Here is a 27,113-nt window from a genome sequence, read left to right on the forward strand (position 1 = left end):
AACCTCCTATCACCCTGTAAAATATCCATTCGCAATGGCTGGCAGTGCCATAGTCCAGTGGGAAGCTAAACCATCCCAGTCTATGTTGATAGAGCATTAGTGTTGCCACAACCTACTGCATGTCAGAGCTGAAGAAAGCGGCAAAAGCACACAGAATTCCTACAGGATAGAAGGAGGCCTATTGAGTCTGTGGCAACTCTCGGACTGAGTATCTAACCCAGGTCCTCTATCCCATCCTATCCTCGTATCCACACACAGTTATCACGTCTAATCCATCTAGCCGACACATCTTGGGACACTAAGGGGGAATTTAGCATGGCCAATCCACCTAACATACACATCTTTGGACTGTGGGAGGAAACCGGAGCACCCGGAAGAAACCCATGCAGACACAGGGAGAACGTGCAAACTCCACATAGACGGTCACCCAAGACCGGAATCAAACCTACGTCCCTGGGGCTGTGAGGCAGCAGTGCTAACCACTGTGCCACCGTGTCACCCAAAATCAGAATTGCGCTATTCAGTGATTTCCGCTGGCACAAATCATGGCTGAATAACCCAACCACAGAATTTACCTGGATTTAATGAATAGCCAAAGTACCAAAGGGGAGCGGGAAAGAATTTGCTTCTGCAGCAAGTTGATCTGATCTGGAATGCGCTGCCTGAAAGGGTGGTGGAAGCAGATTCAATAATAACATTCAAAAGGTGTATAACAGAAAAGGACAAAAGTCGCAGCGCTATGGGGAAAGAGCAGACGTGTAGGATTAATTGGATGAGTCTTTCAGAGAGACAGCATAGGCAAAATGATCTCCTGCTGCGTTTGTTCGATGAATGTGGAGGTAGATGGAGGACAACTAAAGTCTCGGGAGCTAAACAATAAAATCTGCATCGTAAAACGAGACCTAGAGAACAAGAATCCACCTTGCTGCCTCAGTGATTATATTCTTTGGACTGGAAGACTGTATCGAGTGGGGTCCCACGTAGATCAGTGTTGGGGCCCTTGCTGTTTGTGGTTTATATAAATGATTTAGACTTGAAAGTAGGAGGGTTGATCAGTAAGTTCGCGGATGATACGAAAATTGGTAGGATGGTAAATAGTAAGGAGGATAGCCTTACATTACAGGAAGATATAGACAGGCTGGTCAGATAGGCTGATCAGTGGCAAACAGAATTCAATCTGGATAACGGGGGAGGTGTGCACTTGGGCAAGACAAACAAGGCAAGGGAATATATGATGAATGACAGGACTCTGGGAAGCACCAAGGATCAGAGGGATCTTAATGTGCATGTACACTAGCCACTTAAGGTAGCAAGACAGGTGGATAAAGTAGTCAAAAGGCATATGGTATACTTATCTTTATTAGCCATGGCATAAAGTTTAAGAGCAGGGTTATGTTGGAACTATATAAAACGTTGCTTAGGCTACAGCTAGAGTGTCGTGGTGCAGTTCTGGAATCCACATTATAGGTAGGATGTGATAGCACTGGAGACGGTGCAGAGGAGATTTACTAGGATATTGCCTGGATTGGAGAGTTTTAGTTATGAAGAGAGATTGGATAGACTGGGGTTGTTTTCCTTGGAGCAGAGGAGACTGAGGGGGGACATTCTTGAGATGTACAAAATTATGAGGGGCGTAGATGGGGTAGACAGAAAGAAACTTTTCCCCTTAGTGGAAGCATCAATAACTAAGGGGCATAGACTTAAGGTAAGAGGTCAGGAAGTTTAGAGGGTGGTGGGAGTCTGGAACTCACTGCCTGAAAGGGTGGTGGAGGCAGAGACCCTCATAACATTTAAGAACTATTTAGATGAGCACTTGCATCTGCCGACCAGCTGCAAACCTGCTTCAAGTTAATGGGGAAGGTGTGGTGGCTGCATACACAATGCCCAGGCAAATTACTGTCAGCTAGGGACATATTGACATCATAATAAAACATGAGGCTCCAACTCGATTCTGGCAAAAAACCAAAACCAGTGGCATTAAAATCAGTGGGAATAGAGCTAGAAATTAAGCTTTCCATCCTCACTGCTCACCTATTCTGTTCCCACCCAGAGTGAAGAGGTCTAATTCAACATTTGGTGGTTTCAACATTTGTCAGGTTGTTCAGATCTCTTGTGGTGAAACAAAATGGCGGCCACTTGCCTGAAGCTGCACGGTGATTGGCTCCACACCCTTGAGCGTGTTCTTGTCAAAAGGGTCAAAGCTCTCATCTCTCATGATGTCAGGGTGTAAAACATACCCACATTTTCCATTCATGGTGAAGATTGCCTGGTTCAGCTGCATGGGTTTATCTGCAGAGAGAAAACAAAACCCCAAAGCCCTTTCAGATTCAAAGTTCATTTCTATTTTTTACCGTGTCAGTGATTAGGGTGGCACAGTGGTTACCACTATTGCCTCACAGCGCCAGGGACACAGGTTCAATTCCTGCCTCTGGTGACTGACTGTGTGGAGTTTGCATGTTCTCCCTGTATCTGTGTAGCTTTCCTCCAGGTGCTCCAGTTTCTTCCCACACTCCAAAAATGTGCAGGTTGGGTAGATTGCCCACACTAAGTTGCCCCTTAGGCTGGAATCTTAGCACTGTTCACACCGACGGGATGTTCCCATCCCGTCACAGTGAACGGAGATTTGGTTGAACGCCAAATCCTCTGACTTTGCTGCAGCGGGAGCATGGCATGATCGCCCAGGAAGATCGCGCCCGTAGTGTCCAAAGGTATAAAAGTTGGAGTGTTATGGTAAGGTTATATAAGGCATTGGTGAGGCCGAATTTGGAGTATTGTGTACAGTTTTGGTCACCTAGGTACAGGAAGGATGTAAATAAGGTTGAAAGAGAGCAGAGAAGGTTCACAAGGATGTTGCCGGGACTTGAGAAGCTGAGTTACAGAGAGAGATTGAATAGGTTGGGACTTTATTCCCTGGAGCGTAGAAGATTGAGGGGAGATTTGATAGAGGTGTATAAGATTTTGATGGGTATAGATAGAGTGAATGCAAGCAGGCTTTTTCCACTGAGGCTAGGGGAGAAAAAAACCAGAGGGCATGGGTTAAGGGTGAAAGGAGAAAAGTTTAAAGGGAATATTAGGGGGGGCTTCTTCACGCAGACAGTGGTGGGAGTGTGGAATGAGCTGCCGGATAAAGTGGTTAATAACTTTTAACATTTAAGAAAAACTTGGACGGGTTCATGGATGAGAGGGGTGTGGAGGGATATGGTCCAAGTGCAGGTCAGTGGGACTCGGCAAAAAATGGTTCAGCACAGACAAGAAGGGCCAAAAGGCCTGTTTCTGAGCTGTAATTTTCTATGGTATGTAGGTTAGGTGGATTGGCCATGGTAAATGTGCAGGGTTGGAGGTGGGCCTAGATAAGATGCTCTTTTGGAAAGTCGGTGCAGATTCGATGGGCCGAAAGGCCTCCTTCCGCACTGTAAGGATTCTGTGATTCTCCTACAAAGCTCCCAGTATTTACAATGCCTCTATTGTGTTTAACTAGAACCTTCTCTGTTTAATACTGGGGTCCCACAGGGGGTCTGATTTTCATGGGTAAATCTAGAAGAGAGCAAGGGGGTAAATCCCCATTTTCCCGCTCATCCTCAGCCATGGAAACCCTAAGTGAGTGACGTAAAAGTTACTCCTTAACTGGCAGTACTTAGTAATTGGGAGCTTCACAGCCCAATTCTCATCTACAATGAAGACAGTCTCACAAAGGGTCACCAAATAGCAAACAGGAAACTGATCTCTAATCAGTTTAATCAGCTCTGTAGCTGAGGAATGCTAAATCCAAGTTTAATACTCTTAATACCCTCTGAGATCAGCTCGTTCAGCAGACCAGGCTTGTCAGACTTTAGTTAATCATTACCTCAATTCACTGAGCCTCTCTAACCCGTATGGCTCTGCTCCACATTTAGTAAAGGAGCCACCTGAGGGCATTTTCACATACTGGATATATATATTATATATATGAAATATTAAGGACTAGTGTAAATGTATTTTGTGTTGGTGGAGGAGGCCATTTGAAGCCGTTTGGGCTAGAGTCGAGTAGATTATAGTTGATGCCAATGCTAACGCCATATTATTGCTCCTGTAATTATTCTTCAATCCAGCAGATGGGGCTGCAGTCCAATTATTTAATTCAGAGCTGCGTTTACCACTACAACATAGAAAATCATTGCAGGACATTTCCCACGTAGGATTGCCAAGGGTAGGACAGTGACTGCTGACTGCCCCCACACAGCTGCTATTGGGATGGCCCGGCCAGCACATGATGCAGCACCTCACCATGGCAGTCATAAAGATAACAGGTGGCACAGTGGTAAAGCACTGTTGCCTCACAGCAAGAAGTCTCACCACACCAAGTTAAAGTCCAACAGGTTTATTTGGTAGCACAAATTTGGTAGCGTCATGGCCTCACAGCGCCAGGGACCCGGGTTCAATTCCGGCCTTGGGTGACTGTCTGTGTGGAGTCTGCATGTTCTCCCCATGTCTGCGTGGGTTTCCCCCGGGTGCTCCGGTTTCCTCCCACAGTCCAAAGATGCGCGTATTAGGTGGATTGGCTATGCTAAATTGTGTGTAAATTAGGGGGATTAGCGGGGCAAATGTGTGGGGTTTCAGGGTAGGATGCTCGTCATGGAGTCAGTACAGACTCGATGGGCCGATTGGCCTCCTTCTGCACTCTAAGGATTCTATGCACTTTTCATTTTCTGATTGGATAATCCTTGGCTGTCAAACAGCCTTTAATTCCACATCCCTATTTTTATAAATAATAATAACAGAAATTTTCAAAGAAAATTTATTAAAAAGATTGATGTCCTTCTGATTTCTCTCTGGTGTTGGCTGCAGGCCGATGCACAGTCCATGGGCCACGCTGGAGGAATGAAAGACTGTTCACAAAGGTGTAAGAAAACAGAGATGCTGAATTAAAGGAGGAAAGTGTAATAAGTCTGCTGAGGCAGAATTCCCTTCACCAAAAAACATTTATTTACAACTCTAACAGCAGTACACAGTGTATCTGTTAGCAGTCTACCTCTGGGGCTGTCAGGGGAACTGACACTCCTGGGCACGGTGGCACAGTGGTTAGCACTGCTGCCTCACAGCGCCAGGGACCCGGGTTCAATTCCCAGCTTGGGTCACTGTCTGTGTGGAGTCTGTACGTTCTCCCCATGTCGGCATGAGTTTCCTCCCAGAGTCTGAAAGACGTTTTGACCTGAACAGGCTCTAGAGTGTGGCGACTAGGGGAATTTGTGACAAATAAATAAACTTTAATTTAAGTACAAGGCAAAGACTCCCTGATTGGCCCACCAATTGGATTCTTAATCAGGGAGTTCATACTCCAACAGGCACCTCAATGGTCCGATTGAAGTCATTACAGCAGGACTACAGATCTTTGATTTGATCTGTTGGTTAACTCTATTGTATGGCCTTTCCACTCTTTAGTATTCATGTAGCGCTAGGCCGTAGCTTCATCAGGTAGACATCTCTTTTTTGACATTATGCCCAGTGCTGCTCCTGGCATGCTCTCCCACACCTCACATTGAACCAAGGTTGGATCCCTAGATTGATGGTAAATGTAGAGCCAGGTTATGAGTTCACAGATTGAAGTCATTACTGAAAAATTAGGGCTGACCAAACTCTCGATTAAAGAGTTGTGTCTTGGAGAAAGCCTTAGAGGAGATGGAGAGTGATTTAGGGAAGGAATTACAGAACCTAGCTGACTGGAGGGACAGTCAGAAATGTTGGATTGATAGGGATAGTGGCAGTGGAATTTTGGATGAGCAGATTTATGGATCTTCAAGGTAACACATCTGGGCGAAGGCTTCAGTGGGTGGTGGGCTGAGGTACGGGTGGGAGGTGGACAATGTTATGGAATTGTGGTCACTGCGATAGAGTGACAGTGGGTTTGGAAACTTAATCCAGATTGCTGAGGCTGTGAACGCTGGGACAGGTTAGAATCAGTGGCAGGGTTAAGAAGAATATGATAGAAACTGAAGATGGTTGCTTTGATTTTCTGTTTTTGTCTCGAGGGAATCACAGTTTATCCAATACTTGGTGCCAGACGGCACGAGGTAGGGAGGAGTCAAGAGAGATGGTGACAACGTAAAGCTGGGTGTCATCAGCCCAGTTCACCAAGGGAGGCCCCAGTTCACGAAGGGAAAACGTCTGAGGACTCTGGGTCTGTACTTGACGGAGTTTAGAAGGATGAGGGGGATCTGACTGGAACTTACAGAATACTGAGAGGCCTGGATAGAGTGGACATGGGAAGATGTTTCCATTAGTAGGAGAGACTAGGACCCGAGGGCACAGCCTCAGAGTAAAAGGGAGATGAGGAGGAATTTCTTCAGCCAGAGAGTGGAGAATCTATGGAATTCATCGCCACAGAAGCTGTGGAGGCCAGGTTATTGAGTATACTTAAGATAGAGATAGATAGGTTCCGGATTGGTAAGGGGATCAAAGGTTACGGGGAAAAGGCAGGAGAATGGGGTTGAGAAACATATCAGCCATGATTGAATGGTGGAGCAGACTCAATGGGCCAAATGGCCTCATTCTGTTCCTATATCATGATATAGATAAGGAAGAGGTGATGGACTACAGTGTGGATTCTTGGAGGGATCCTGAGATTATGGTACTGGGGTGGGAAGGGAAGTCATTACTAGAGTTTTTCTGGATATGATCGAATAGGGTAAGAATGGAACCAAGTGTTGGAAATCCCATTGAGTTGGACATCAGATGGAAGGGACTGGAGGAAGATGGTGTCAATGAGAACAATGCTTTTGAGGTCAAGAGAAAGAATTTGGGAAAGGTAGTTTGTTCGGGAAAAGAGAAAAAATGCTGGGAATACTGCTTTGGGGTTTGAAAGGAAGAAAGCTGTGAAGTACAACCAGAGGATGAGGGAAAAGAAGCTGAGATCCTAGGCCAAGAATATTTAGATTTATGGCACTTCGGTCTGGCTTCCAGAGAATGCTGCAACTGCCAGTCTCTCTGTGTGATTTCTATCAGGAGCTGTGCTGAGTGGGAGGTGCAAAAAGAAAGATTTATATAGCACTATTCACACCACAGGATGTCCTACCTCTGAGAAAGCTACATCTCTTCACAGCTTTGGATACAGAGAAGTAAATGTGCCTCTGTACCGCTTCTGATATCGATTGGACAAGACTGAACTATAACCATCAAAAGCCCGTTGAAAATATAACATATTAAATATCTTTTAAAAAAAATATCCTAGCAAAGAACCAGCACAAGCAGGTAGGACTCAGTTGGAGATTTCTTTGGCTCTACAAGAGGGATTTAACATCCTTGTTTACTTTGCCAGTTCTCAGATTGTTCTTGAACTTTCTGAAGCCCCTTTCCGTATCATTTTATTTCAAGGGCAAGCTTTTGAGATTGAGAAATATGGACTGCGGATCTTTCTGGATCAAATAGCTGAATTAAATTTGAAGAAAATACCCTGATTGCTCCCGGTGCATGGGTGAGGGAGTGGGGGGTGGGGGGAAGGGGGTGATAGTGGGCCCTTGCTTTCCTTTGCTTTGGAGCCAGTGTAACTCACTCTCTGGTGTAGCGTAGCTCGTTGTCATGAATTTACCTGGTGTCTGGAAGTTGAGTGCAACCAGCTGGCTGCCGCAGATCCACATGGGCAGCGGGTCGTAGTTGGAGGAGTCCAGGCGTTGCCCCTTGGGGTAGACACGACTCAGCTGCCGGTGGTTGTACTGAAGAAACTTTTTGCCCTTACTTTTGTTGGCATATTTTTCCGCCTTCGTTTCGGGGAAGGACGACATGTCTCTGTAACAGGCCTTGTCTGTTCCGATCTCTGCCGGTGAGACAAAGCAAGGTTAGCGAAGAAACATCAATACAGAGTGGGCTAACGAGGTACACCAATTCATCTTTTCACAAGATTCATTGTTCATCAATGATATATTGACCTTCCTGACACTTAGTGACTCCTTCTCAGGATTATGCAGCACAGAGAATATTTTATTCGCTGACCAGGAATTTCTTATAGAACAGTACAGCCCTTCGGCCCACGATGTTGTGCCGAGCTTTATCTGAAACTAAGATCAAGCTATCCCACTCCCTATCATCCTGGTGTGCTCCATGTGCCTATCCAATATCCGCTTAAATGTTCCTAAAGTATCTGACTCCACTATCACTGCAGGCAGTCCATTCCACACCCCAACCACTCTCTGCGTAAAGAACCTACCTCTGATATCCTTCCTATATCTCCCACCATGAATCCTATAGTTATGCCCCCTTGTCATAGCTCCATCCATCCATTTCCTCGGAGCTCCGTGGCATTCCACACCTGTTGCTTTGGCAGAGGGTGAGGTGGGCGGAATTTTCCGGCCACGCTGGTTTTAAAGCCAGAAATTCCCACCCGACCGTCAATGGCGTTTCACATTCTCCGCAACCTGCCCGCTAAAATTCGAGTGGTGGACGGGATGGGAGAATTCCGGCCACTGTTTCCCACAATGTTACACCAGCAGAGTGGCAATGGGTTTGTGGAAATTCTGCATTCGCCAGATCAGAGAATTTTGCATTCCTCAAGAGCCCTGAGGGAAATAGGGACTTCCATTTCAGATACTCAATGTCAGCACCGAATGCTCCCAGGTCAGAGTGGCAGAGGTGCAAGCAAAATAAGGCTTGTTCTGGACTACATCAGCGATGGGCCTCAGTCCCAAGGAGAGGCCTTACTCCACCAGCTAATCTGTGGGGCATTCTGTCCAAAGATGTGCAGGTCAGGTGGATTGGCTATGCTAAATTGCCCCTTAGTGTCCCAAGATGAGTAGGTTAGACGGATTAGCAATGGCAAATGTGTGGGGTTATGGGGATAGGACGGGGGAGCGGGCCTGGGTAAGATACTCTGTCAGAGAGATGTCCCAGACTCGATGGGCCAAATGGCCTCCTTCTGCACTGTAGGGATTCTATAATTCGATGAGGCTGAAAATCAAAACCGGCTGCATCAATCTACAGCTTCAACAGATGCAAATTTGCCTAAGTGGTAACAGATTGATTACCTCAGGTTAGTGAATGTCTTTCAAATGGCCTCACAGGATCTCTTGTCTGCACTCAGCTGATGTGAGTTACATTAAGGCCTTTTTAAGGGTGCAAAGGGCAGAATTCTCAGGGCAGCTTGGAGACTCACCCCTCATCAACTCCTTGATGTAAAGGGCTTGGGTGGAAAATCAGCCCACAACTGTACTGGAAAAAAGTCACCTTCTGTGTTGCAAACATCAATGTTCTTTAATAATGTGCTATGCCTTGGCCCAGACAAGAACAGCATGCCCAATAAATGTGTTGGATTAGAGTCATGTTACATCCTAATCTTGTCTACATGACAATTTGATCTGAAGGCAAAGGTAACTCAACAAAATTAATTGCAGTAAATAAAAGGATAGGAAATTGAATGTTTCCACCTGAATGGCTAAATGTATTGAGTCAAACTCACTTTCTTCGTCAAAAGGCACAGGACGGCAGTAGACAACCAGCTCTGACAATTCCAATGCAATCTTCTTTCGCCTTTCCATGATTTTTCCTTCCTGCATCTGTTACAAAGAGAGATGGCCATTTAAAACCACTGTGGGAAGATTGTCACCACACAGACTGCAGTGGTTTAAGGAGAAGGTTCACCGCCACCTTCTCAAGAATAATGATGCGTGGTTAATGCCAACTTTGCCGGCAAAACCCATACCCTGAAAATGAAAAGCAAACTTTCTTTCCTTATTGTCCTCTTCTGAAGTAGTTGATTAATTCTGGGTTTTGTTCCACTGGTTCTGCCTGTACCTTGGTCAAGTGGCCATCCTACATGTAAAAATCTTGACAGGTCACTCAACCTTGCAATCCATCACCCTGAAATCTATCTAAGTCTCACCTAATGTCTATTAGTGGGTAATTTCTCACGGGGCAGTACGGTAGCACAGTGGTTAGCACTGCTGCCTCACAACGCCAGGGAGCCGGGTTCGATTCCCGGTTTGGGTCACTGTCTGTGTGGAGTCTGCACGTTCTCCCCGAGTCTGCTTGGGTTTCCTCCGGGTGCTCCGGTTTCCTCCCACAGTCTAAAGATATGCGGGTTAGGTGGACTGGCCATGCTAAATTGCCCCTTAGTGTCAGGGGGACTAGCTAGGGTAAATTCACGGGGTTATGGGGATAGGGCCTGGGTGGGATTGTGGTCAGTGCAGACTAGATGGGCCGAATGGCCTCCTTCTGCACTGTAGGATTCTCTGAATTCTCTGAAGATAACGGGGTGGTAACCAGGAATGGGATCTCTGGCTGACTTTTCTCCTCACTAGCCAGGACATCTGAAGGACAGCAAGTCAGAGCTTGAGATGTGAACAGCATATCTGCCTCAGATGCACAAGAACCATTATATTCCTGTGGAATATTTGAGCATCTCAGTCCAGACCGATCTCGCTCCATCGCCAATCAATCCCATTCCCAATCAGACATATCAAGATCCTTTTTCAAGAAGTTGATCACCTGGCTTCAGCTGCAACATGTATCACTTATCCACGCTCACAGGGAAAAGACCTTTAGTCTTGCAAGTGACACGTTCATTTTAATTCACTGCTCATGTTAAAACCCAGATCATGTTTTGTGTTCTGTTCTGCAGTCACCTTGCTTGTGTCAAAACACATGCACACTACATGCAAACGTGCACACACACCCACACATGCACGCACACACACATAACACACACGCATGTGCACCAACACACATACTTACACACACACATAGCCACATGTGCACACACTCCCTGAATAGTCGTCAGGTGCAAAATATTCTCCTTTCCTTAACTCAGACTATGCCATGGCTAAAATCAGCTAACTCAACAAACAGCAATACAACAACATGCATTTATATAGCATCTTCATTATGGTAAAGGTACTTTACAGCAGCGTTATCAGACGAAGATTGACATCAAGCTAAAGAAGGAGATGTTAGAACAAATGGCCAAATGCTTGTTCAAGGCAGTGGGTTATAAACTGTATCTTAAAGGATAAAGGAGGCGGGAGGGGTGATGGGATTTGAAGAGGATGTTCTGGAGCTTAGGGCTCATGCATGGCGACTAATGGTTGGGGGAAGGAAATGGAGAGTGGACAGGAGGCCACAGATGGAGGAACAGAGAGTTCCTGGTGGAATATGGGGCTGGACATGGTTGAAGAAATGGGGAGAGGTGAGGCCATGGAGGGATTTAAACAGAAATAAGCACACATTCCTGTGCTCCTAGCAGAGATCAGCAAACAGGATGTGGTGTGGGGTTAGGATCTAAGTTGTTCCTGGTCTGTCTGAATTGGCTATACACTAATCAAACTCCCAGTCACCAGGGGAATGAAGTTAAATCATATTCTACTGCTTGTAAAATCAGTGAGGCCTCATTTAACATACACAGCTCCTTTAAGAATTGGGTAGAGAAATTGGGTGGAATTACTTTCTGTTTTACACGGTTGATAACAAGAATGAGTTCAATTGTTCCAATATTTCTCAAATGGCTTTTGTCTCACACTTACTCTGGCATCTGCATTCTGTGTTGCCTCCCTGATCTTGGCAGCCCAGTCATTCAGATCCTCTTGACTATCTGCAGCCACATCCAACATCTGCACAGGGTGGGACATTTGTTGGGAGTGGATGGTGAAAACGTACTGCTTGCTTCCTTTCCCTTCCTTCTGAATAACTGTTGAAGTAAATGCTGAGAATGTTAATATGGTGCGGGCAGTCACTTCATAAAGCATCTAAAACATTTTTGCAAAATATCATTGGGCTCTGGTTTTATCTCCCACTCCCCCTCCTTGGTGGAAACTGGGTACGGGGGAGGGTGGAGGAAATGGGCAATGATAGCTTCTCAGTGAGACGAGCTCTGATAGGAGAAGGTTCATGAGTCAGCAGAAGTCCTCCTTGGGCTTCACAAGGAAACCTTAGAAAGGGTTAAAGGAGTGTGGTATGGACTTGGTGGTGACCTCCAGTGGAAGTACCTGCCCAATCCCTCCCCTCCCCTGCCCCACAACAAACTGTCTAATGGGTTGCCAACCTTGCGTCTGCTTTCTCCAACCCATCTTTACTCCAATGATGGCACACAGGGGATTTTCACAGTAACTTCATTCCAGTGTAATGGAAGCCTACTTGTGACACTAATAAATAAACTTTAAACACTGGTTAGCACTGCTGCCTCAAAGCGCCAGGGACCCGGGTTCGATTCCTGGCTTGGATCATTGTCTGTGCGTAGTGTGCACATTCTCCCCATGTCTGCGTGGGTTTCCTCCGGGTGCTCTGGTTTTCTCCCACAGTCCGAAAGATGTGCTGGTTAGGTGCATTGGCCATGCTAAATTCTCCCTCAGTGTACCCAAACAGGCGCCAGAGTGTGGCAACTAGGGGATTTTCACAGTAACTTCATTGTCGTGTTAATGTAAGCCTACTTGTGACATTAATAAATAAATAAACTTAACTTAATAAAATTAGTGAGCTACAGGCACAGGTTGACAAATGAAACTATGATGTTATTGCTAAAACAGAGACTTGGCTCAAAGTAAGTCAAGACTGGCAGATAAATATTCCTGTGTATAAGGTGTTTAGAAAAGGAAGGAAAACAGAAGGTGGTGGGGAGTAGGGGTGGGTCGGAGGTACTGGGGGGAGGGGAAGTATTGATTAAAGATGGGATTACTGGAGAGAGAGGATATTCCAGAGGGGCAAGGGTGATATCTCTCTGGTTAGAGATAAGGAATGAAAAAGGTGCAATAACATTGATCAGTGTGGTATGTAGACCACCAACTGGTAGAAGGGTTGTAGAGAAACACATTTGCAAAGAAAATACAGAGAGGTGCCAGAATTATAGAGTAATTATAATGGGGAGCTTCAATTATCCAAATGTGGACTGGGATTAAATCGTGGAAAGAGACAAGAGGGGCGATAATTCCTGGAATGTGTTCAAGGTCATTTTCTGCAGCAGTATGTTTCCGGTCTAACAAGAGAGTAGGCGTTGTTGGACATGGTTCTGGGGAATGAGTTGGTCCAAGTGGATTAATTATATCAGTGGGAGAGCATTCTGGGGACAGTGACCATTGTATCATAAGGTTTAGTTTGGCCATGGAAAAGGACAAGGAACAATCCAGAGCAGGGATAATTACTTGGGAGAAAGCCAACTTCAGTGGGATAAGGATGTGTCTGAGTCAAGTGAGTTAGAATCAAATGTTGGCAGAAAAGACGACGGCTGAACAATAGGCTACTTTCAAAGAAAATGTACTGTGAGCAATGTCAAGGTATATTCCCTTGAAGAGGAAAGGTCCAACAAATAAACCCAGAGCACGCTGAATGGAAGAAGTGTGACAGATGTTGGGTAGAAAATTGGAGAATCAGGCAAAATATAGAAGGACCAGAGGGGAAGCGTAATTAAGAGTAATGAGAGATCATGAAAAGAGATGGGCAGCGAACATACAAGAGAATCCCAAAGTTTTCTACAAGTATATAAATAATAAAAGATGGAAAAAGAAAGAGTAGGGCTGAGTAGGAATAAAAAAAAGACTTGCACGTGGAAGTTGGAGAAATAGTGGAGGCATTGAACGAGTACCTTGCATTTATCCTTACAAAGGAAGAAGATGCTACACAGGCCGGTGATTAGATTATCAACTGCCTATCCTAACAGCTAACTCAAGAGCCAGTAGTTGTCGCGTTTGTCCCAAGAGGGATCTTGTTTGCCAGACTGGTCATTCTGATTTGCCCAGTAGTTAAATTATCCAAGTCCTGCCTGTATAACTTTGAAGGTTGATTGATTGACAAGACGACTTTGGTTAGCTGTGAATGATATCTATCTGTCTTATTGCTAGTTTGGGCATCAAACAAAAGAATGAGATATAACTGAGATTGCTGCACGATTCTAGTCAGTCCCTTCTAGCCCTGCTGCTTTACAAGGCAGAGGCTTGAAGGGATATTGCGAACAGTCTTTCACACACTGACTTTTCATCGAAGAATCCTGGTCCCAGTCTCAGATGTTACCACAAGGGCAGGTTTTAGAACTGTGCTAAAGTACTAGTGAGCAATCAAATATTCAATTACTGCATGCATTCTGTCTATTGATCCATTTCAGCCTTTTTCTATTTCTTAATGGGCACTAATTAGTAACTAACATTATCATATTCCTCAGCCCCTTACTATACTTACTATACTCCTTATACACCTCTGACTGCATGGCCAAATTCCCCTCCAACTTGATTTTCAAGTTTGCAGACCGTTGCGGATCAGATCTCAAACAATGACGAGACACAGTGCAGGAAAAAGATAGAGAATCTGGTGAACTGGTGCGATGACAATAATCTCTCCCTCAATGTCACCAAAACGAATGAGATAGTTATCGACTTCAGGGAGCGTGGTGGAGGGCATTCCCCTGTCTACATCAATGGGGATGAAGTAGAAATGGTCAAGAGCTTCAAGTTTTTAGATGTCCATATCACCACCAACCTGCCCTGGTCCCTCCATGCGGATGCTATAGTTAAGAAAGCCCACCAACGCCTCTACTTTCTCAGGAGACCAAAGAAATTTGGCATGTCAGCTACAACTCTCATCAACTTCTACACCACAGAAAGCATTCTTTCCAGTTGTATCACAGCTTGACATGGCTCCTGCTCTGTTCAAGATCGCATAAACTACCAAGGGTCATGAACGAAGCCTAGTCCATCACTCAAACAACCCTCCCATCCATTGACACTGTCTACACTTGCTGCTGCCTCAGAAAAGGAGCCAGCCTAACCAAGGACCCTGCGGACCCCGGATTCTCTTCCACCTTCTTCCATTGAGAAAAAGATACAGAAGTCTGAGGACATGTAGCAACTAGGGGAGGCGATGGCCTAGTGGTATTATCGCTCGGCTATTAATCCAGAAGCCCAGATAATGTTCTGGGAACCCAGGTTCGAATCCTGCCACGGCAGATGGTGGAATTTGAATTCAATAAAAAATATCTGGAATTAAGAGTTTACTGATGACCATGAAACCATTGTCGATTGTCAGAAAAACCCATCTGGTTCACTAATGTCCTTTAGGGAAGGAAATCTGCCATCCTTACCTGGTCTGGCCTATATGTGACTCCAGAGTCACGGCAACATGGTTGACTCTTAACTGCCCTCTGAAATGGCCTAGCAAGCCACTCAGTTATAACAATTGCTACAAAGTCTCAACAAAGAAATGAAATCGGACGGACCACCTGGCATTGACCTAGGCACCGGAAAAGACAAAACAAACAGCCCTGTTGACCCTGTAAAATCCTCCTTACTAACATGGGGGGGCTAGTGCCAAAGCTGGGAGAGCTGTCTCACAGACTAGTCAAGCAGCAGCCTGGCATAGTCATTCTCACGGGATCATACCTTACAGATAACACCCCAGATACCACCATTACCATCCCTGGATATGTCCTGTCCCACCAGCAGGGCAGGCCCAGCAGAGGTGGCGGCACACTGGTATATAGTCAGGAGGAAGTTGCCTTGGGAGTCCCTAACATTGACTCCGGACCCCATGAAGTCTCATGGCTTCAGGTTAAACATGGGCAAGGGTCACTGTCTGTGTGGAGTTTGCACATTCTTCTCGTGTCTGCGTGGGTTTCCTCCGGGTGCTCCGGTTTCCTCCCACAGTCCAAAGATGTGCGGGTTAGGTTGATTGGCCAGGTTAAAAATTGTCCCTTAGACTCCTGGGATGCGTAGGTTAGAGGGATTAGCGGGTAAAATGTGTGGGGGTAGGGCCTGGGTGGGATTGTGGTCGGTGCAGACTCGATGGGCCGAATGGCCTCCTTCTGCACTGTAGGGTTTCTATGTTTCTATGAAACCTCTTACTGGTTACCATGTACCGTCCTCCTTCGGCTGATGAATCAGTATTCCTCCATGTTAAACAACACTCGGAGGAAGCATTGAGGGTGGCAAGGGAGCAACATGTACTCTGGATGGGGGATTTCAATGTCCACCACCAAGAGTGGCTCGGCAGCAGCACTACTGATCGAGCTGATTGGATCCTAAAGGATATAACTGCAAGACTGAGTGTGCAGCAGGTGGTGAAGGAACCAACAAGAGGAAATAACATACTTGACCTCATCCTTACCAATCTGCCAGCTGCATCTGTCCATGACAGTATTGGTAAGAGTGACCACCGCAAAGTCATTGTGGAGACAAAGTCCCGCCTTCACATTGAGAATAACCTCCATTGTTTGTGTGGCACTATCACCGTGCTAAATGGGACAGACTTCGAACCGATCTAGCAACTCAAGACTGGACATCCACGAGGTGCTGTGGGCCATCAACAGCAGCAGAATTGCACTCCGTCACAATCTGCAACCTCATGGCCCGGCGTATCCCCCACTCAACCATTACCATCAAGCCAGGGGATCAACCCTGGTTCAATGGAGAGTGCAGGAGGGCATGCCAGGAGCAGCACCAAGCATACCTAAAAATGAGGTATCAACCTAGTGAAGCTACCAAACAGGACTACTTGCATGCCAAATGGCAAAAACAGCAAGTGATAGACAGAGCTAAGCGATCCCACAACCAACGGGTTAGATCTAAGATCTGCAGTCCTTCCACATCCAGTCGAGAATGGTGGTGGGCAATTAAACAACTCACTGGAGGAGGAGGCTCCACAAATATCCCCATCCTCAATGATGGAGGAGCCCAGCACATCAGTGCAAAAGACAAGGCTGAAGTATTTGCAGCAATCTTCAGCCAGAAGTGCCGAGTGGATGATCCATCTGGGCCTCCTCCAGTGGTCCCCAGCATCTCAGATGCCAGCTTCCAGCCAATTCAATTCACTCCACGTGATATCAAGAAACGGTTGGAGGCACTGGATACTGCAAAGGCAATGAGCTCTGAGAACATTCCGGCAACAATACTGAAGACTTGTGCTCCAGAACTTGCCGTTCCCCTAGCCAAGCTCCTCCAGTACAGTTACAACACTGGCATCTACCCAACAATGTGGAAAATTGCCCAGGTTTGTCCTGTACACAAAAAGCAGGACGAATCCAAACCGGCCAATTACCACCCAGTCTACTCTCGATCATCAGTAAAGTGATGGAAGGGGTCATCAACAGTGCTATCAAGCAGCACCTGCTCAGCAATAACCTGCTCAATGATGCCCAGTTTGGGTTTCACCAGGGTCACTCAGCTCCTGACCTCATTACAGCCTTGGTTCAAACATGGACAAAAGAGCTGAATTCCAGCGGTGAGGTAAGAGTGACAACCCTTGACATCAAGGCCGCATTCGACCGAGTGTGGCATCAAGGAGCCTTAGTGAAACAGGAATCAATGGGTATCAGGGACAAACTCTCCGCTGGTTGGAGTCATACCTGGTACATAGGAAGATGGTTGTGGTTGTGGAAGGTCAGTCATCGCAGCTCCAGGACATCGCTGCAGGAGTCCCTCAGGGGAGTGTCCTCGGCCCAACAATCTTCAGCTGCTTCATCAATGGTCTTCCCTCCATCTTAAGATCAGAAGTGGGGATGTTCGCCGATGATTGCACAATGTTCAGCACCATTCGTGACTTCTCAGATACTGAAGCAGTACATGTTCAAATGCAACAAGATCTGGACAATATCCAGGCTTGGGCTGACAAGTGGCAAATAACATTTGTGCCACACAAATGCCAGGCAATGACCATCACCAATAAGGGACACTCTAACCACCGCCCCTTAACATTCAGTGATGTAACCATCACTGAATCCCCCACTGTCAACATCCTTGGGGTTACCATTGTCCAGAAACTCATCTGGACTCACCACATAAACACAGTGGCTACAAGAGCAGGTCAGAGGCTAGGAATACTGTGGCGAGTAACTCACCTCCTTACTCCCCAAAGCCTATCCACCATCTACAAGGCACAAGTCAGGAGTGTGATGGAATACTCCCCTCTTGCCTGGATGGGTGCAGCTCCAACAACACTCAAGAAGCTCGACACCATCCAGGACAAAGCAGCCCCGCTTGATTGGCACCACATCCACAACGACGCTCAGTAGCAGCAGTGTGTATTATCTACAAGATACACTGCATCAATTCACCAAAGATCCTTAGACAGCACCTTCCAAACCCATGACCACTTCCATCTAGAAGGACAAGGGCAGCAGATAAATGGGAACACCATCACCTGCAACTTCCCCTCGAAGTCACTCACCATCCTGACTTGGAAATATATCGCTGTTCCTTCGCAGTCGCTGAGTCAAAATCTTGGAATTCCCTCCCTAATGGCATTGTGGGTCAACCCACAACACGTGGACTGCAGCGATTCAAGAAGGCAGCTCACCACCACCTTCTCAAGGGCAACTAGGGATGGGCAATAAACGCTGACCAGCCAGCGATGCCTATGTCCCGTGAATGAATAAAAAAAAGACTCAAAAACAGCTTCTTCCCTGCTGCTGTCAGACTTTTGAATGGACATACCTTGCATTAAGTTGATTTTTCTCTACACCCTAGCTATGACTGTAACACTACATTCTGCACTCTCATTTCCTTCTCTATGAACGGTATGCTTTGTCTGTATAGCGCGCAAGAAACAATATTTTTCACTGTCAGCTAATACATGTGACAATAATAAATCAAATCAAAATATTGCACATACAAAGTCACGCTCATCCAGCAATCATATTTTCAGTGACCTACCTTAATGTCTCAAGTTTAAAATTTTCATCTTTGTATTTAAATCTCACCAAGATTTCACCATTTCCATCTCGGTAATTTATTCCTGCCTTATACCCACTGGTCCTCTGACTCTGGCATCTTCTGCCCTGCTCCATTTCTTTGCCTCACCATAGAATGCTTGCATAACAATGTGACAATGGACAATTAATGTCACCAGACTAGTAAATCCAGAAATAAACACAGAAAATGCCGGAGAAGCTCAGTAAGTCTGGCAGCATCTGTGGAACAAAATAGAGTTAACGGCTGGAATTTTACTGGCACACCCACCCTGATTCCGGGGGCGGGCGAGTCTCCATTGGCCTTGGGTGGGATCATACGAAACTCGGGCGGATGTGCCGGTAGAATTCCGCCCAACTTTTCAAGTCCAGAAGTGAAGAAAGATAGAAGTGTACAGAATTATATTGTGGGAGAGCTGGATGGAGGAGATGGGGCAAAATGGACAGGGATAGATTGGGGCAAATGAGAGATTGACAAAGGTGTCATGAACATAAGACAAAGAGGAGTGCTAATGGTGCTATTAAGTGTTAATAGTGGCAGAAGGTAAGGTAGCAGAACGTGATCAGTAAATCCAGAGGTTTGGCTAATGCCCTGGCGATATGGGTTTGAATCCCAGCATGGCAGCTGGTGGAATTTTAATACATTCAACTGATTAGTTTAAAAAATCTGAAATTGAAAGCTAGTCTCAGTAATGATGGCCATGGAACTATCGTCGATTGTCATAAAAACCCATCTGCTTCACTAATATCCTGTTGGGTAGGAAATCTGCCATCCTTACATGGCCTGGCCTACACGTGACTCCAGACCCACAGCAATGGGGCTGACTTTTAAATGTCCTCTGAAATGGCCCAGCAAATCTCACAGTTGAAAAGTAGTTAGGGATGGGCAGCGAGTGCTGGCCTTACCAGTGATGTCCACATCCCACAGAAGGGTACATAAAAACTCAGCCCCACAATCTATATTTTCCTCACTAAACCCCTCTGTCTCTTCATCTCTAAATTGGTTCAAGGATAAGTGCTGCCCGAGACTTCTCTTCCTTGATGTGTAAAGATGTCTAAAAATGTGCAGGTTAGGTGGATTGGACATGCTAAATTGTCCCTTACGTTCAATGGATTAGCCATGGGAAAGGTGTAATTTTACAGGGATAGGGCAGGGGAAAGTGCTAGGGTTTCAGAGAGCTGTTGCAGATTAGATGGGCCAAATGGCCTCTTGAGCACTGTAGGGATTCTATGATCCTATGAATGGTACCAAGGGATCTTTTACATCCAGCTGAGACAGCAGATGGGCAGTCCTCACATCTGAAAGATGGAAGTCCTGAAAGTGCAGAATTCCCTCAGTACTGCACCAAAGTATCAGCCTAGATTAGATACTCAAATCTCTGGAGTGGATTCAAACCCACAACCTTCTGACTTAAAGGTAAGAGCGCTCCCACTGAGCCAAGTCTTACACAAAATGAAAAAGTGCTATACTGCAGCTGTATAAGAAGTGGTCTTCAAAGTTGGGGTTAGGGCTGGGTGTGGGGGAGCTCTACTGTTCCTGCGTGTGCTATAACGAACCTGCAAGTGCTTAATGCCAGCATTACTTTGGCATTAATATTTGCAGCACTGAACGAGGGCACTCGGCCCATTAAGTCTGTGCTAGCTCTTTCTTTTGCCAGCTCCGTTACAAATATATTTGTACTAAATATCTTTGTGAATTGCTGTGGTGCCTTCATGGACCCCTTTGAGTTATTTTCAGGTGAACTTACTAAACGGTGCACTGTAAGACAAAATTAAACCTTTGGGTTTGTAAACATTTTCTGTCGCTCATGTTGCGGCTCAGAATTTAACAGAAGAAAGGAAGAATATAAAGGAGTGCAAGATCTTTGCGATACTGCTTACCGACATGACAAGTTGGAACATCAATAAATCCTTTGAGGAAACTTCCCAATGGACTGTTTTCCACAGACTGCAGATATAGAAGAGAAAAAAAATACAAAAGCACAGATGTAGCTGCATTATTTAATATATGCATATAATACATACATAGAAATCATAGAAACCCTACAATGCAGAAGGAGGCCATTCGGCCCATCGAGTCTGCACCGACCGCAATCCCACCCAGGCCCTACCCCCACATATTTACCCGCTAATCCCTCTAACCTACGCATCTCAGGGGCAATTTTAACCTGGCCAATCAACCTAACCCGCACATCTTTGGACTGTGGGAGGAAACCGGAGCACCCGGAGGAAACCCACGCAAACACGAGGAGAATGTGCAAACTCCACACAGACAGTGACCCAAGCCGGGAATCGAACTCGGGACCCTGGAGCTGTGAAGCAGCAGTGCTAACCACTGTGCTACCGTGCCATACAATATATAACATATGTATAAAAGTTTCTGACCTGCATCTGTCACACTTGAGCGTCATGCAGCCACATATGCAAATTTTAGAGATTTGTTTATAAAGAAGGGGGCCAATTATTTTCAGTCTCCAAAGGCATTTCCAAAAATTGGGTCTGGGATTATTCCAAAAGAATCCATTAGAGTAAAAGGCAAAATACTGCGAATGCCGGGATCTGCTCTGGGGAAGGTTCATCCAGACTTGAAACATTGGCTCCATTCTCTCTCCACAGATGCTGTCAAACCTGCTGAGATTGTCCAGCATTTTCTGTTTTTGCTTTGGATTCCAGCATTTGCATTTGTTTTAAATGTGTGTCACTGGCAAATCAACACTTGGTGCCCATCCCTAACTTCCCTTGAGAAGGTGGTGGTGAGCTTCCATCTTGAACCTCTGCTGGCCGTCTGGTAGGGATACACTCTCAGTCCCATTAGGAAGGGAATTGCCTGGATCATGCTTAATGCTTTCCAGCTGTGGCAAAGCTGAGATGAAGGCCTGAATTTTTGTAAAGCCAATCTGTCATTGTGAAAATAGCTGTGGAGGAATCTGGAGCCCCACTTCCGAACGTGACACCGACCATTTTAGCGGGAAGGAGGGAAATAGGGGCAGGTTCTATATTGCATAGATGTGACTAATGGGGGCACCAGCCCAGCCACCTCCAGTCATAGTGGGATTTTATGAGTGGGAAACACAACGGATGGAATTTTTCCATCCTGCCATCACAGGAATCGTAGTGGGCGGGACAGGACAATGCAAACGTCCATTGACCTCGGGAGGGATTATCCAGTCTTGGGGTGAGCGCGGCCGGAAAATCCTGCTCAACATGTGCAGATTAGACCTGGTAGGAGCAGGGGTGGAGTTGTGGAATTGCTTGGAAAGGTGGGTTACCCTTTTGATGTGGTAAGTTAGCCTTTTGGATAAAGACCCAGGACACCTTTGGGGAGGTCAGGTGACCTTTCGGAGACATAAAGGTGCCTTTTGGGATTATTAAAAGTAGATAGGAATGTATGTAAAATGCATAAACTCATTGGAACCATCAAGCTCATTGGAACTGTCAAGACAGCTTTAAAAGGAACTGTCAATAAAGCTGAATCAAAACGGTCTGTCAACACACCTGTCAAAAGGAACCATGGACAGAGCTGTCAAAATGAACTGTCAAAAAGAATTGTCAAGCTGTCAGGGAATTTAAAACTCCTGCCCTTTTTAATATCTGAAAAAAAAATAGTGCTTGCTTATTTTACCCTATCTGTTGACATAATCCTGAGGTCAACCATTACTTTATTAGTGCTGCATCACTGGCTTCACAAACTCCCATTATTACAGTGGGGTGCCTCTCAGTTCACAGTTTGATTATCAGTGCCAACTGGTTATAGATTCTTTGAAGTGGGAATATGAATTCCAATGCTTGTTTTCAGAAGTGAATAAAGGAATGGGCTTTTATAAGAGAGTGGTTTTATTTTGAATTAGTGACTTCATCAGTAGACGTTTAAGAACTTTAATTTTGCTCATCTCAGCATGGCTCCGGAGGTCTGCCCATGGTCGCTACCTGGTGTGTTAGTATGATAGGTGTAAGGGCTAATGGTGCTGGTTGGGAGGGCATGGATTGTCACTAAGTTGGTATTTGGGCTATAAAGGGCCATGGGGGGAGGTGGAGAGAGGGTCATAGGTTGGTACTGAGGGTATGAGGTGGCAGAGGGATGGGTAGAGCGGCATGGGTTGACTTGGAAGGTATGAGGGGCCATGGGGCATAGGTGGTGGAATAAGGCATGAGGAGTGTGTGAGGGCTGCTTTACGTTTTATTGTTCTTTCAAAATACGTCGACACATTGCTGGTGCAACAAATCAGCCCAGTCCACCTTCCCACAAGCAGTCTTCGTGCTTATTCCAGGTTCACCTGCCACAACTCCTATTTTCATCTACCCACCCCTGCACTGAAACCCCAACCATCCAGGGCACTTTCTCCCAGGTCAGTCTGAGGTGCTGGGAATAGTACCCATTTCGCCCTCCTGGTCTGGGAGTGTAAAATCAGGATGAAGAGCTCAGTTAAAGGCAAAATGGTTGGATTCTGCTCACTCCTATTTTACTGCAATGTTACACTGGAGACTGCACCCAGGAAGGACCTTCTCCATTGACATTTAACTCTCAGTTGGGAGTTGTTTGGCAGTGGGCGGGAAGCAAGTCCCATCCACCTGCATTGTCAGCCATTCAGATCCACTGGTTTCCAGTCACACTGTAGTGACAGATGTAAAACTCTTTCTTACCGCTTCGTCCTGTTCAGGAACCAGTGTGTTGGTCATCTCTTCTACATAATTTGCAGGAAACCACAGCTGTTTCTTTCCTCCATAATCTCCTCGCCACCTAATAGGGATTAGAGAGAAAATCCTTCAGGCAGAGGAAAGAAATTCAGCAGAAAACAGGAAATGAGACATCTACAATAACATCTCCACTTTTTCTGGTACTTCATGTTTTTGTTATTTTCTCCTGGTCTTTTATTTGCTCCTACCTATTATAATCACACAATGCATCACCGCAATTCTCCCATTCCCCTTACACCATACAGTAGAACTACATTAGGCTATTCTCTACCCATCTCTGCTACCATACAGAGGCATTGCTAATGTTCACTTCCTTCCATCACTATCACACCATACTGAGGCACTGCAATATAGGCCACAATAGCATAAAAATACACACACAATAAATACACATGGACAAAGAGTAGAGAATTGTTAACTGAAAATTGAAGGTTACACTGTAGGGATAGAATGAGATGGGAGGGGAGGGCATTAGCCTCTGGCCTTTGAACTTGGAAACTCGTGAGAATAAATTTTCTTCTCTACTATGTATAATTGAACTTGGTATATAGCTTCTATATCGTTCCAATCGCTAATGAGCCGAAAGTGAACAAGTGTCTGTAACCTGCAGTGAAATGGTCGACTCACATGGTAAACTCAGAATGGCTGATGTGAGGAACACTGGGAGGATGGTGCGGAGGCACATTGTCAGGCAGAGCAGAGGGAACTTAGCTCCTGGCTTTTGAGCACTGCTGATATCCCCTTGCCTTAATATAAACAAAACGAACATCACCAATACTGTGTTATAAATTCAAATGGAAATTATTAAATATTCCCTCATTCTGGAACCATGAATGTAAACTTTAGAGTAATGCAAGCCAATATATAGGCCGTGAGATTAGATGGCTATATGTTTATATATTGTATATTAGATGGCTGTATATTTATATATTGTATATTAGATGGCTATATGTTTATATATTGTCCATAAGATGGCTATATGTTTATATATTGTATATTAGATGGCTATATGTTTTTCTCCAAAGGAAATAATCCAGGGGATTTAACAAATGGGATGGGGCGATGTTGTTCAAATACATTAAGTAAAAAGTATTCTTATTGTATGTTTTCTCATGTTATGAGAGTGAAGTCTGACCTTTAATTTCTAGTTATTATCATTTTCATTATAAACTGAGTGAAAGTTGGCAGTGGTGCATATACCCAATGTACTTAGTATATGACTTCATATTAGCAGCTCTTGGCCTCTTGTATTTCCAGCCTCTCACACAAATTCCCAAACATCAGTCTCTTCTATTCCTTGCTCCCAGTCACACAATGAGCTATCCATCTCTAATACTTTCAGCTCTCAGTCTCACACTGGTGGCTTTCAGCCTCTCATGTCCTCAGTCATCCATCTCCTAAATTGGAAGTAGCTCGACACTCTCCTAGTTTCTCTGTGTGATGGCCTTCACTCCCCAAATTCTCCATTCTCCTTTTCTTACTTCTGATGGCTTGATTTGTTCCCTTCCCATATTCTCCATTTCCATTTGTTAGAGACATGACTACACATCCTCTCATGCTAATTTTGCAAAATTATGGCATCCCTCATTCACTTTTTCCACTTAACTTCTTGTTTGCCAAATTTTCTTTAGAATCTCAGTTAACATCACGCCCTATCTGGCATAAATTTCAATTTTGAACAGCAAATCTGTTCTTTCAGTGAACTCACCATCCACCATCTTGCTTGTCGACATTGTGGATCAGGGCCTGTTTACAGAAGGATAGCTCGTCCTCTCTCTGGGCTTTATAATCATACAGCGCTTTAACTGTGCACTGGAAGAGAGCAGAGTCCCACTGAAACATGCTATTACTTTACACTCATTTAAGAAAAAAGATCAAGCAGTCTTCAATTTTCTCCTCATTTTTGATTTGATCTTGAAGATTCGGATTCCTGTGACTAGGTGGTCTCCAACATGACAAAGCCTTTGGTCAGTGGATGGAGCCCAGTGAGATCATCTGCTTCTTTGAAGGCAGATGTCTTGACTTCCATTCAGGTGGAATGCAAGCAATCCAAGCCAGTCTGGAGTGCGGCTAGGTGTCAGCCCATACAACACAGGGTTAGAGTGAGATTTCTGTATTTTCTTCCCTTACAGTCTCTGAATATCACCAACGACATTATTTGTATTTTCCACACCAGCAACCTTCTAGTTGTGAGAAACTGCCAGATTAGTGCCCAGTTTTGCCCATGTCAATTAAGAACTGAATTAGGATGGTGACACTCCACCAACCTGGACCAATATAGACCCCGGAGATGAAAGGACAGTGTGATGACCTCCCAGCCACATGGATCAAGATACTCAGACATCTACAACTTACCCTTGCAGTTGGCATCTTATTGGCTTCAACGTAAAAATGTGGAGTCCGCACTTCATACAGGGCTCCATAGTCCAGTTCCTGAAAGGAAAGTCATCAATAATCAGTGAGGAACACAGCCATCACACAAACCAGCCCTCCATCCATTGTCTCTGTCTACACGTTCTGCTGCCTCGGCAAAGCAGCCAGCATAATTAAGGACCCTACGCATCCTGGACATTCTCTCTTCCACCTTCTTCTGTCGGGACAAAGATACAAAAGTCTGAGGTCACGTAGCAACCGACTCATAGAAGAAATCATAGAAACCCTACAGTACAGAAAGAGGCCATTCGGCCCATCAAGTCTGCACCGACCACAATCCCATCCAGGCCCTACCCCCATATCCCTACATATTTTACCCACTAATTCCTCTAACCTACGCATCTCAGGACACTAAGGGGCAATTTTAGAATGGCCAATCAACCTAACCCGCACATCTTTGGACTGTAGGAGGAAACCAGAGCATCTGGAGGAAACCCACGCAAACACGAGGAGAATGTGCAAACTCCACACAGACAGTGACCCAAGCTGGGAATCGAACCCAGGTCCCTGAAGCTGTGAAGCAGCAGTGCTAACCACTGTGCTACCGTGCCGCCCCGACTGAAGCATAGCTTCTTCCTTGCTACCATTAGACTTTTGAATGGACCTACCTCGCAGTAAGCTGATCTTTCTCTACACCTTAGCTATGACTGTAACACTACATTCTGCACTCTCTCCTTTCCTTCTCTGTGAATGGTATGCTTTGTCTGTATAGCGCGCAAGAAACAATACTTTTCACTGTACGCTAACACATGTGACAATAATAAATCAAATCAAATCAAAGTGAATCTCTGCACCAAGAGCAGCAACTGAATGTCCTTATGATGCCTGTCCTCAACACAGGCATCAGAGAATTGAGAGAGAAAAAAAACAAAATTGAAAAGTGAAGGGATAAAAATCCCTGCTCTCCCCACTTACCGTTGTGCCCATCTTCTCCAAGGTTTCCTCGTTAATTGGGTACCGCAGTTTCATTTTACGATACAGAGGGTGTTTTTCATAATAATTCACCAGGTCCACCAAGCTCTCAAATTCTGCTGAGCTACCCAGCATGAAAAGGCGTCCCTCCTGCTGAATCCGGCAGTGTTTAATTTTCCCCTCCGCTCTAGAAATCACAAACAAGACGTGTTTTGTACATGGGGCCGGGAACACATTTTCACACTGATTAGTAGCTGGAGAGCCAGTTTTACAAATGCATCACACCACGCTGAATTAACTTTCCGATTTTTTTTGGAATGAATCTCCCTGACTCCTTAAGTTCTTTTACTGCTTATTGTGATGAGAGACGTCAGTGTCGGGGCTGTGAAACTTTCTCATTTCAGGCGCTTATGACAATGTGAGGCACACCCAGGTCAGGTATAGCACAGGTTAG

The 27,113-nt window shown here is 45.3% G+C and overlaps 1 protein-coding gene across 2 annotated transcripts in view; it reads right to left on the reverse strand.

Moving 5' to 3' along the window:
* LOC144495614 (1-phosphatidylinositol 4,5-bisphosphate phosphodiesterase gamma-1-like) overlaps nucleotides 1-27,113 on the reverse strand; it is a 211,729-nt gene that overhangs the window by 36,560 nt on the left and 148,056 nt on the right. Inside the window, exons 19-27 of one of the 2 annotated variants that reach the window (XM_078215830.1) lie at nucleotides 26,663-26,846; nucleotides 25,670-25,747; nucleotides 25,023-25,126; nucleotides 23,261-23,357; nucleotides 20,501-20,567; nucleotides 11,481-11,644; nucleotides 9,422-9,518; nucleotides 7,562-7,786; nucleotides 2,141-2,289 (exon numbers count right to left, since the gene is read on the reverse strand). In XM_078215830.1, the coding sequence (XP_078071956.1) occupies nucleotides 2,141-2,289; nucleotides 7,562-7,786; nucleotides 9,422-9,518; nucleotides 11,481-11,644; nucleotides 20,501-20,567; nucleotides 23,261-23,357; nucleotides 25,023-25,126; nucleotides 25,670-25,747; nucleotides 26,663-26,846 (1,165 nt within the window). The remainder of the gene's footprint in view (nucleotides 1-2,140; nucleotides 2,290-7,561; nucleotides 7,787-9,421; nucleotides 9,519-11,480; nucleotides 11,645-20,500; nucleotides 20,568-23,260; nucleotides 23,358-25,022; nucleotides 25,127-25,669; nucleotides 25,748-26,662; nucleotides 26,847-27,113) is intronic. The other variant, XM_078215831.1, reaches the window with a different exon arrangement.

This window comes from Mustelus asterias, chromosome 7 (genome assembly GCF_964213995.1).
Source record: "Mustelus asterias chromosome 7, sMusAst1.hap1.1, whole genome shotgun sequence".
Taxonomy (NCBI): Eukaryota; Metazoa; Chordata; class Chondrichthyes; order Carcharhiniformes; family Triakidae; genus Mustelus; species Mustelus asterias.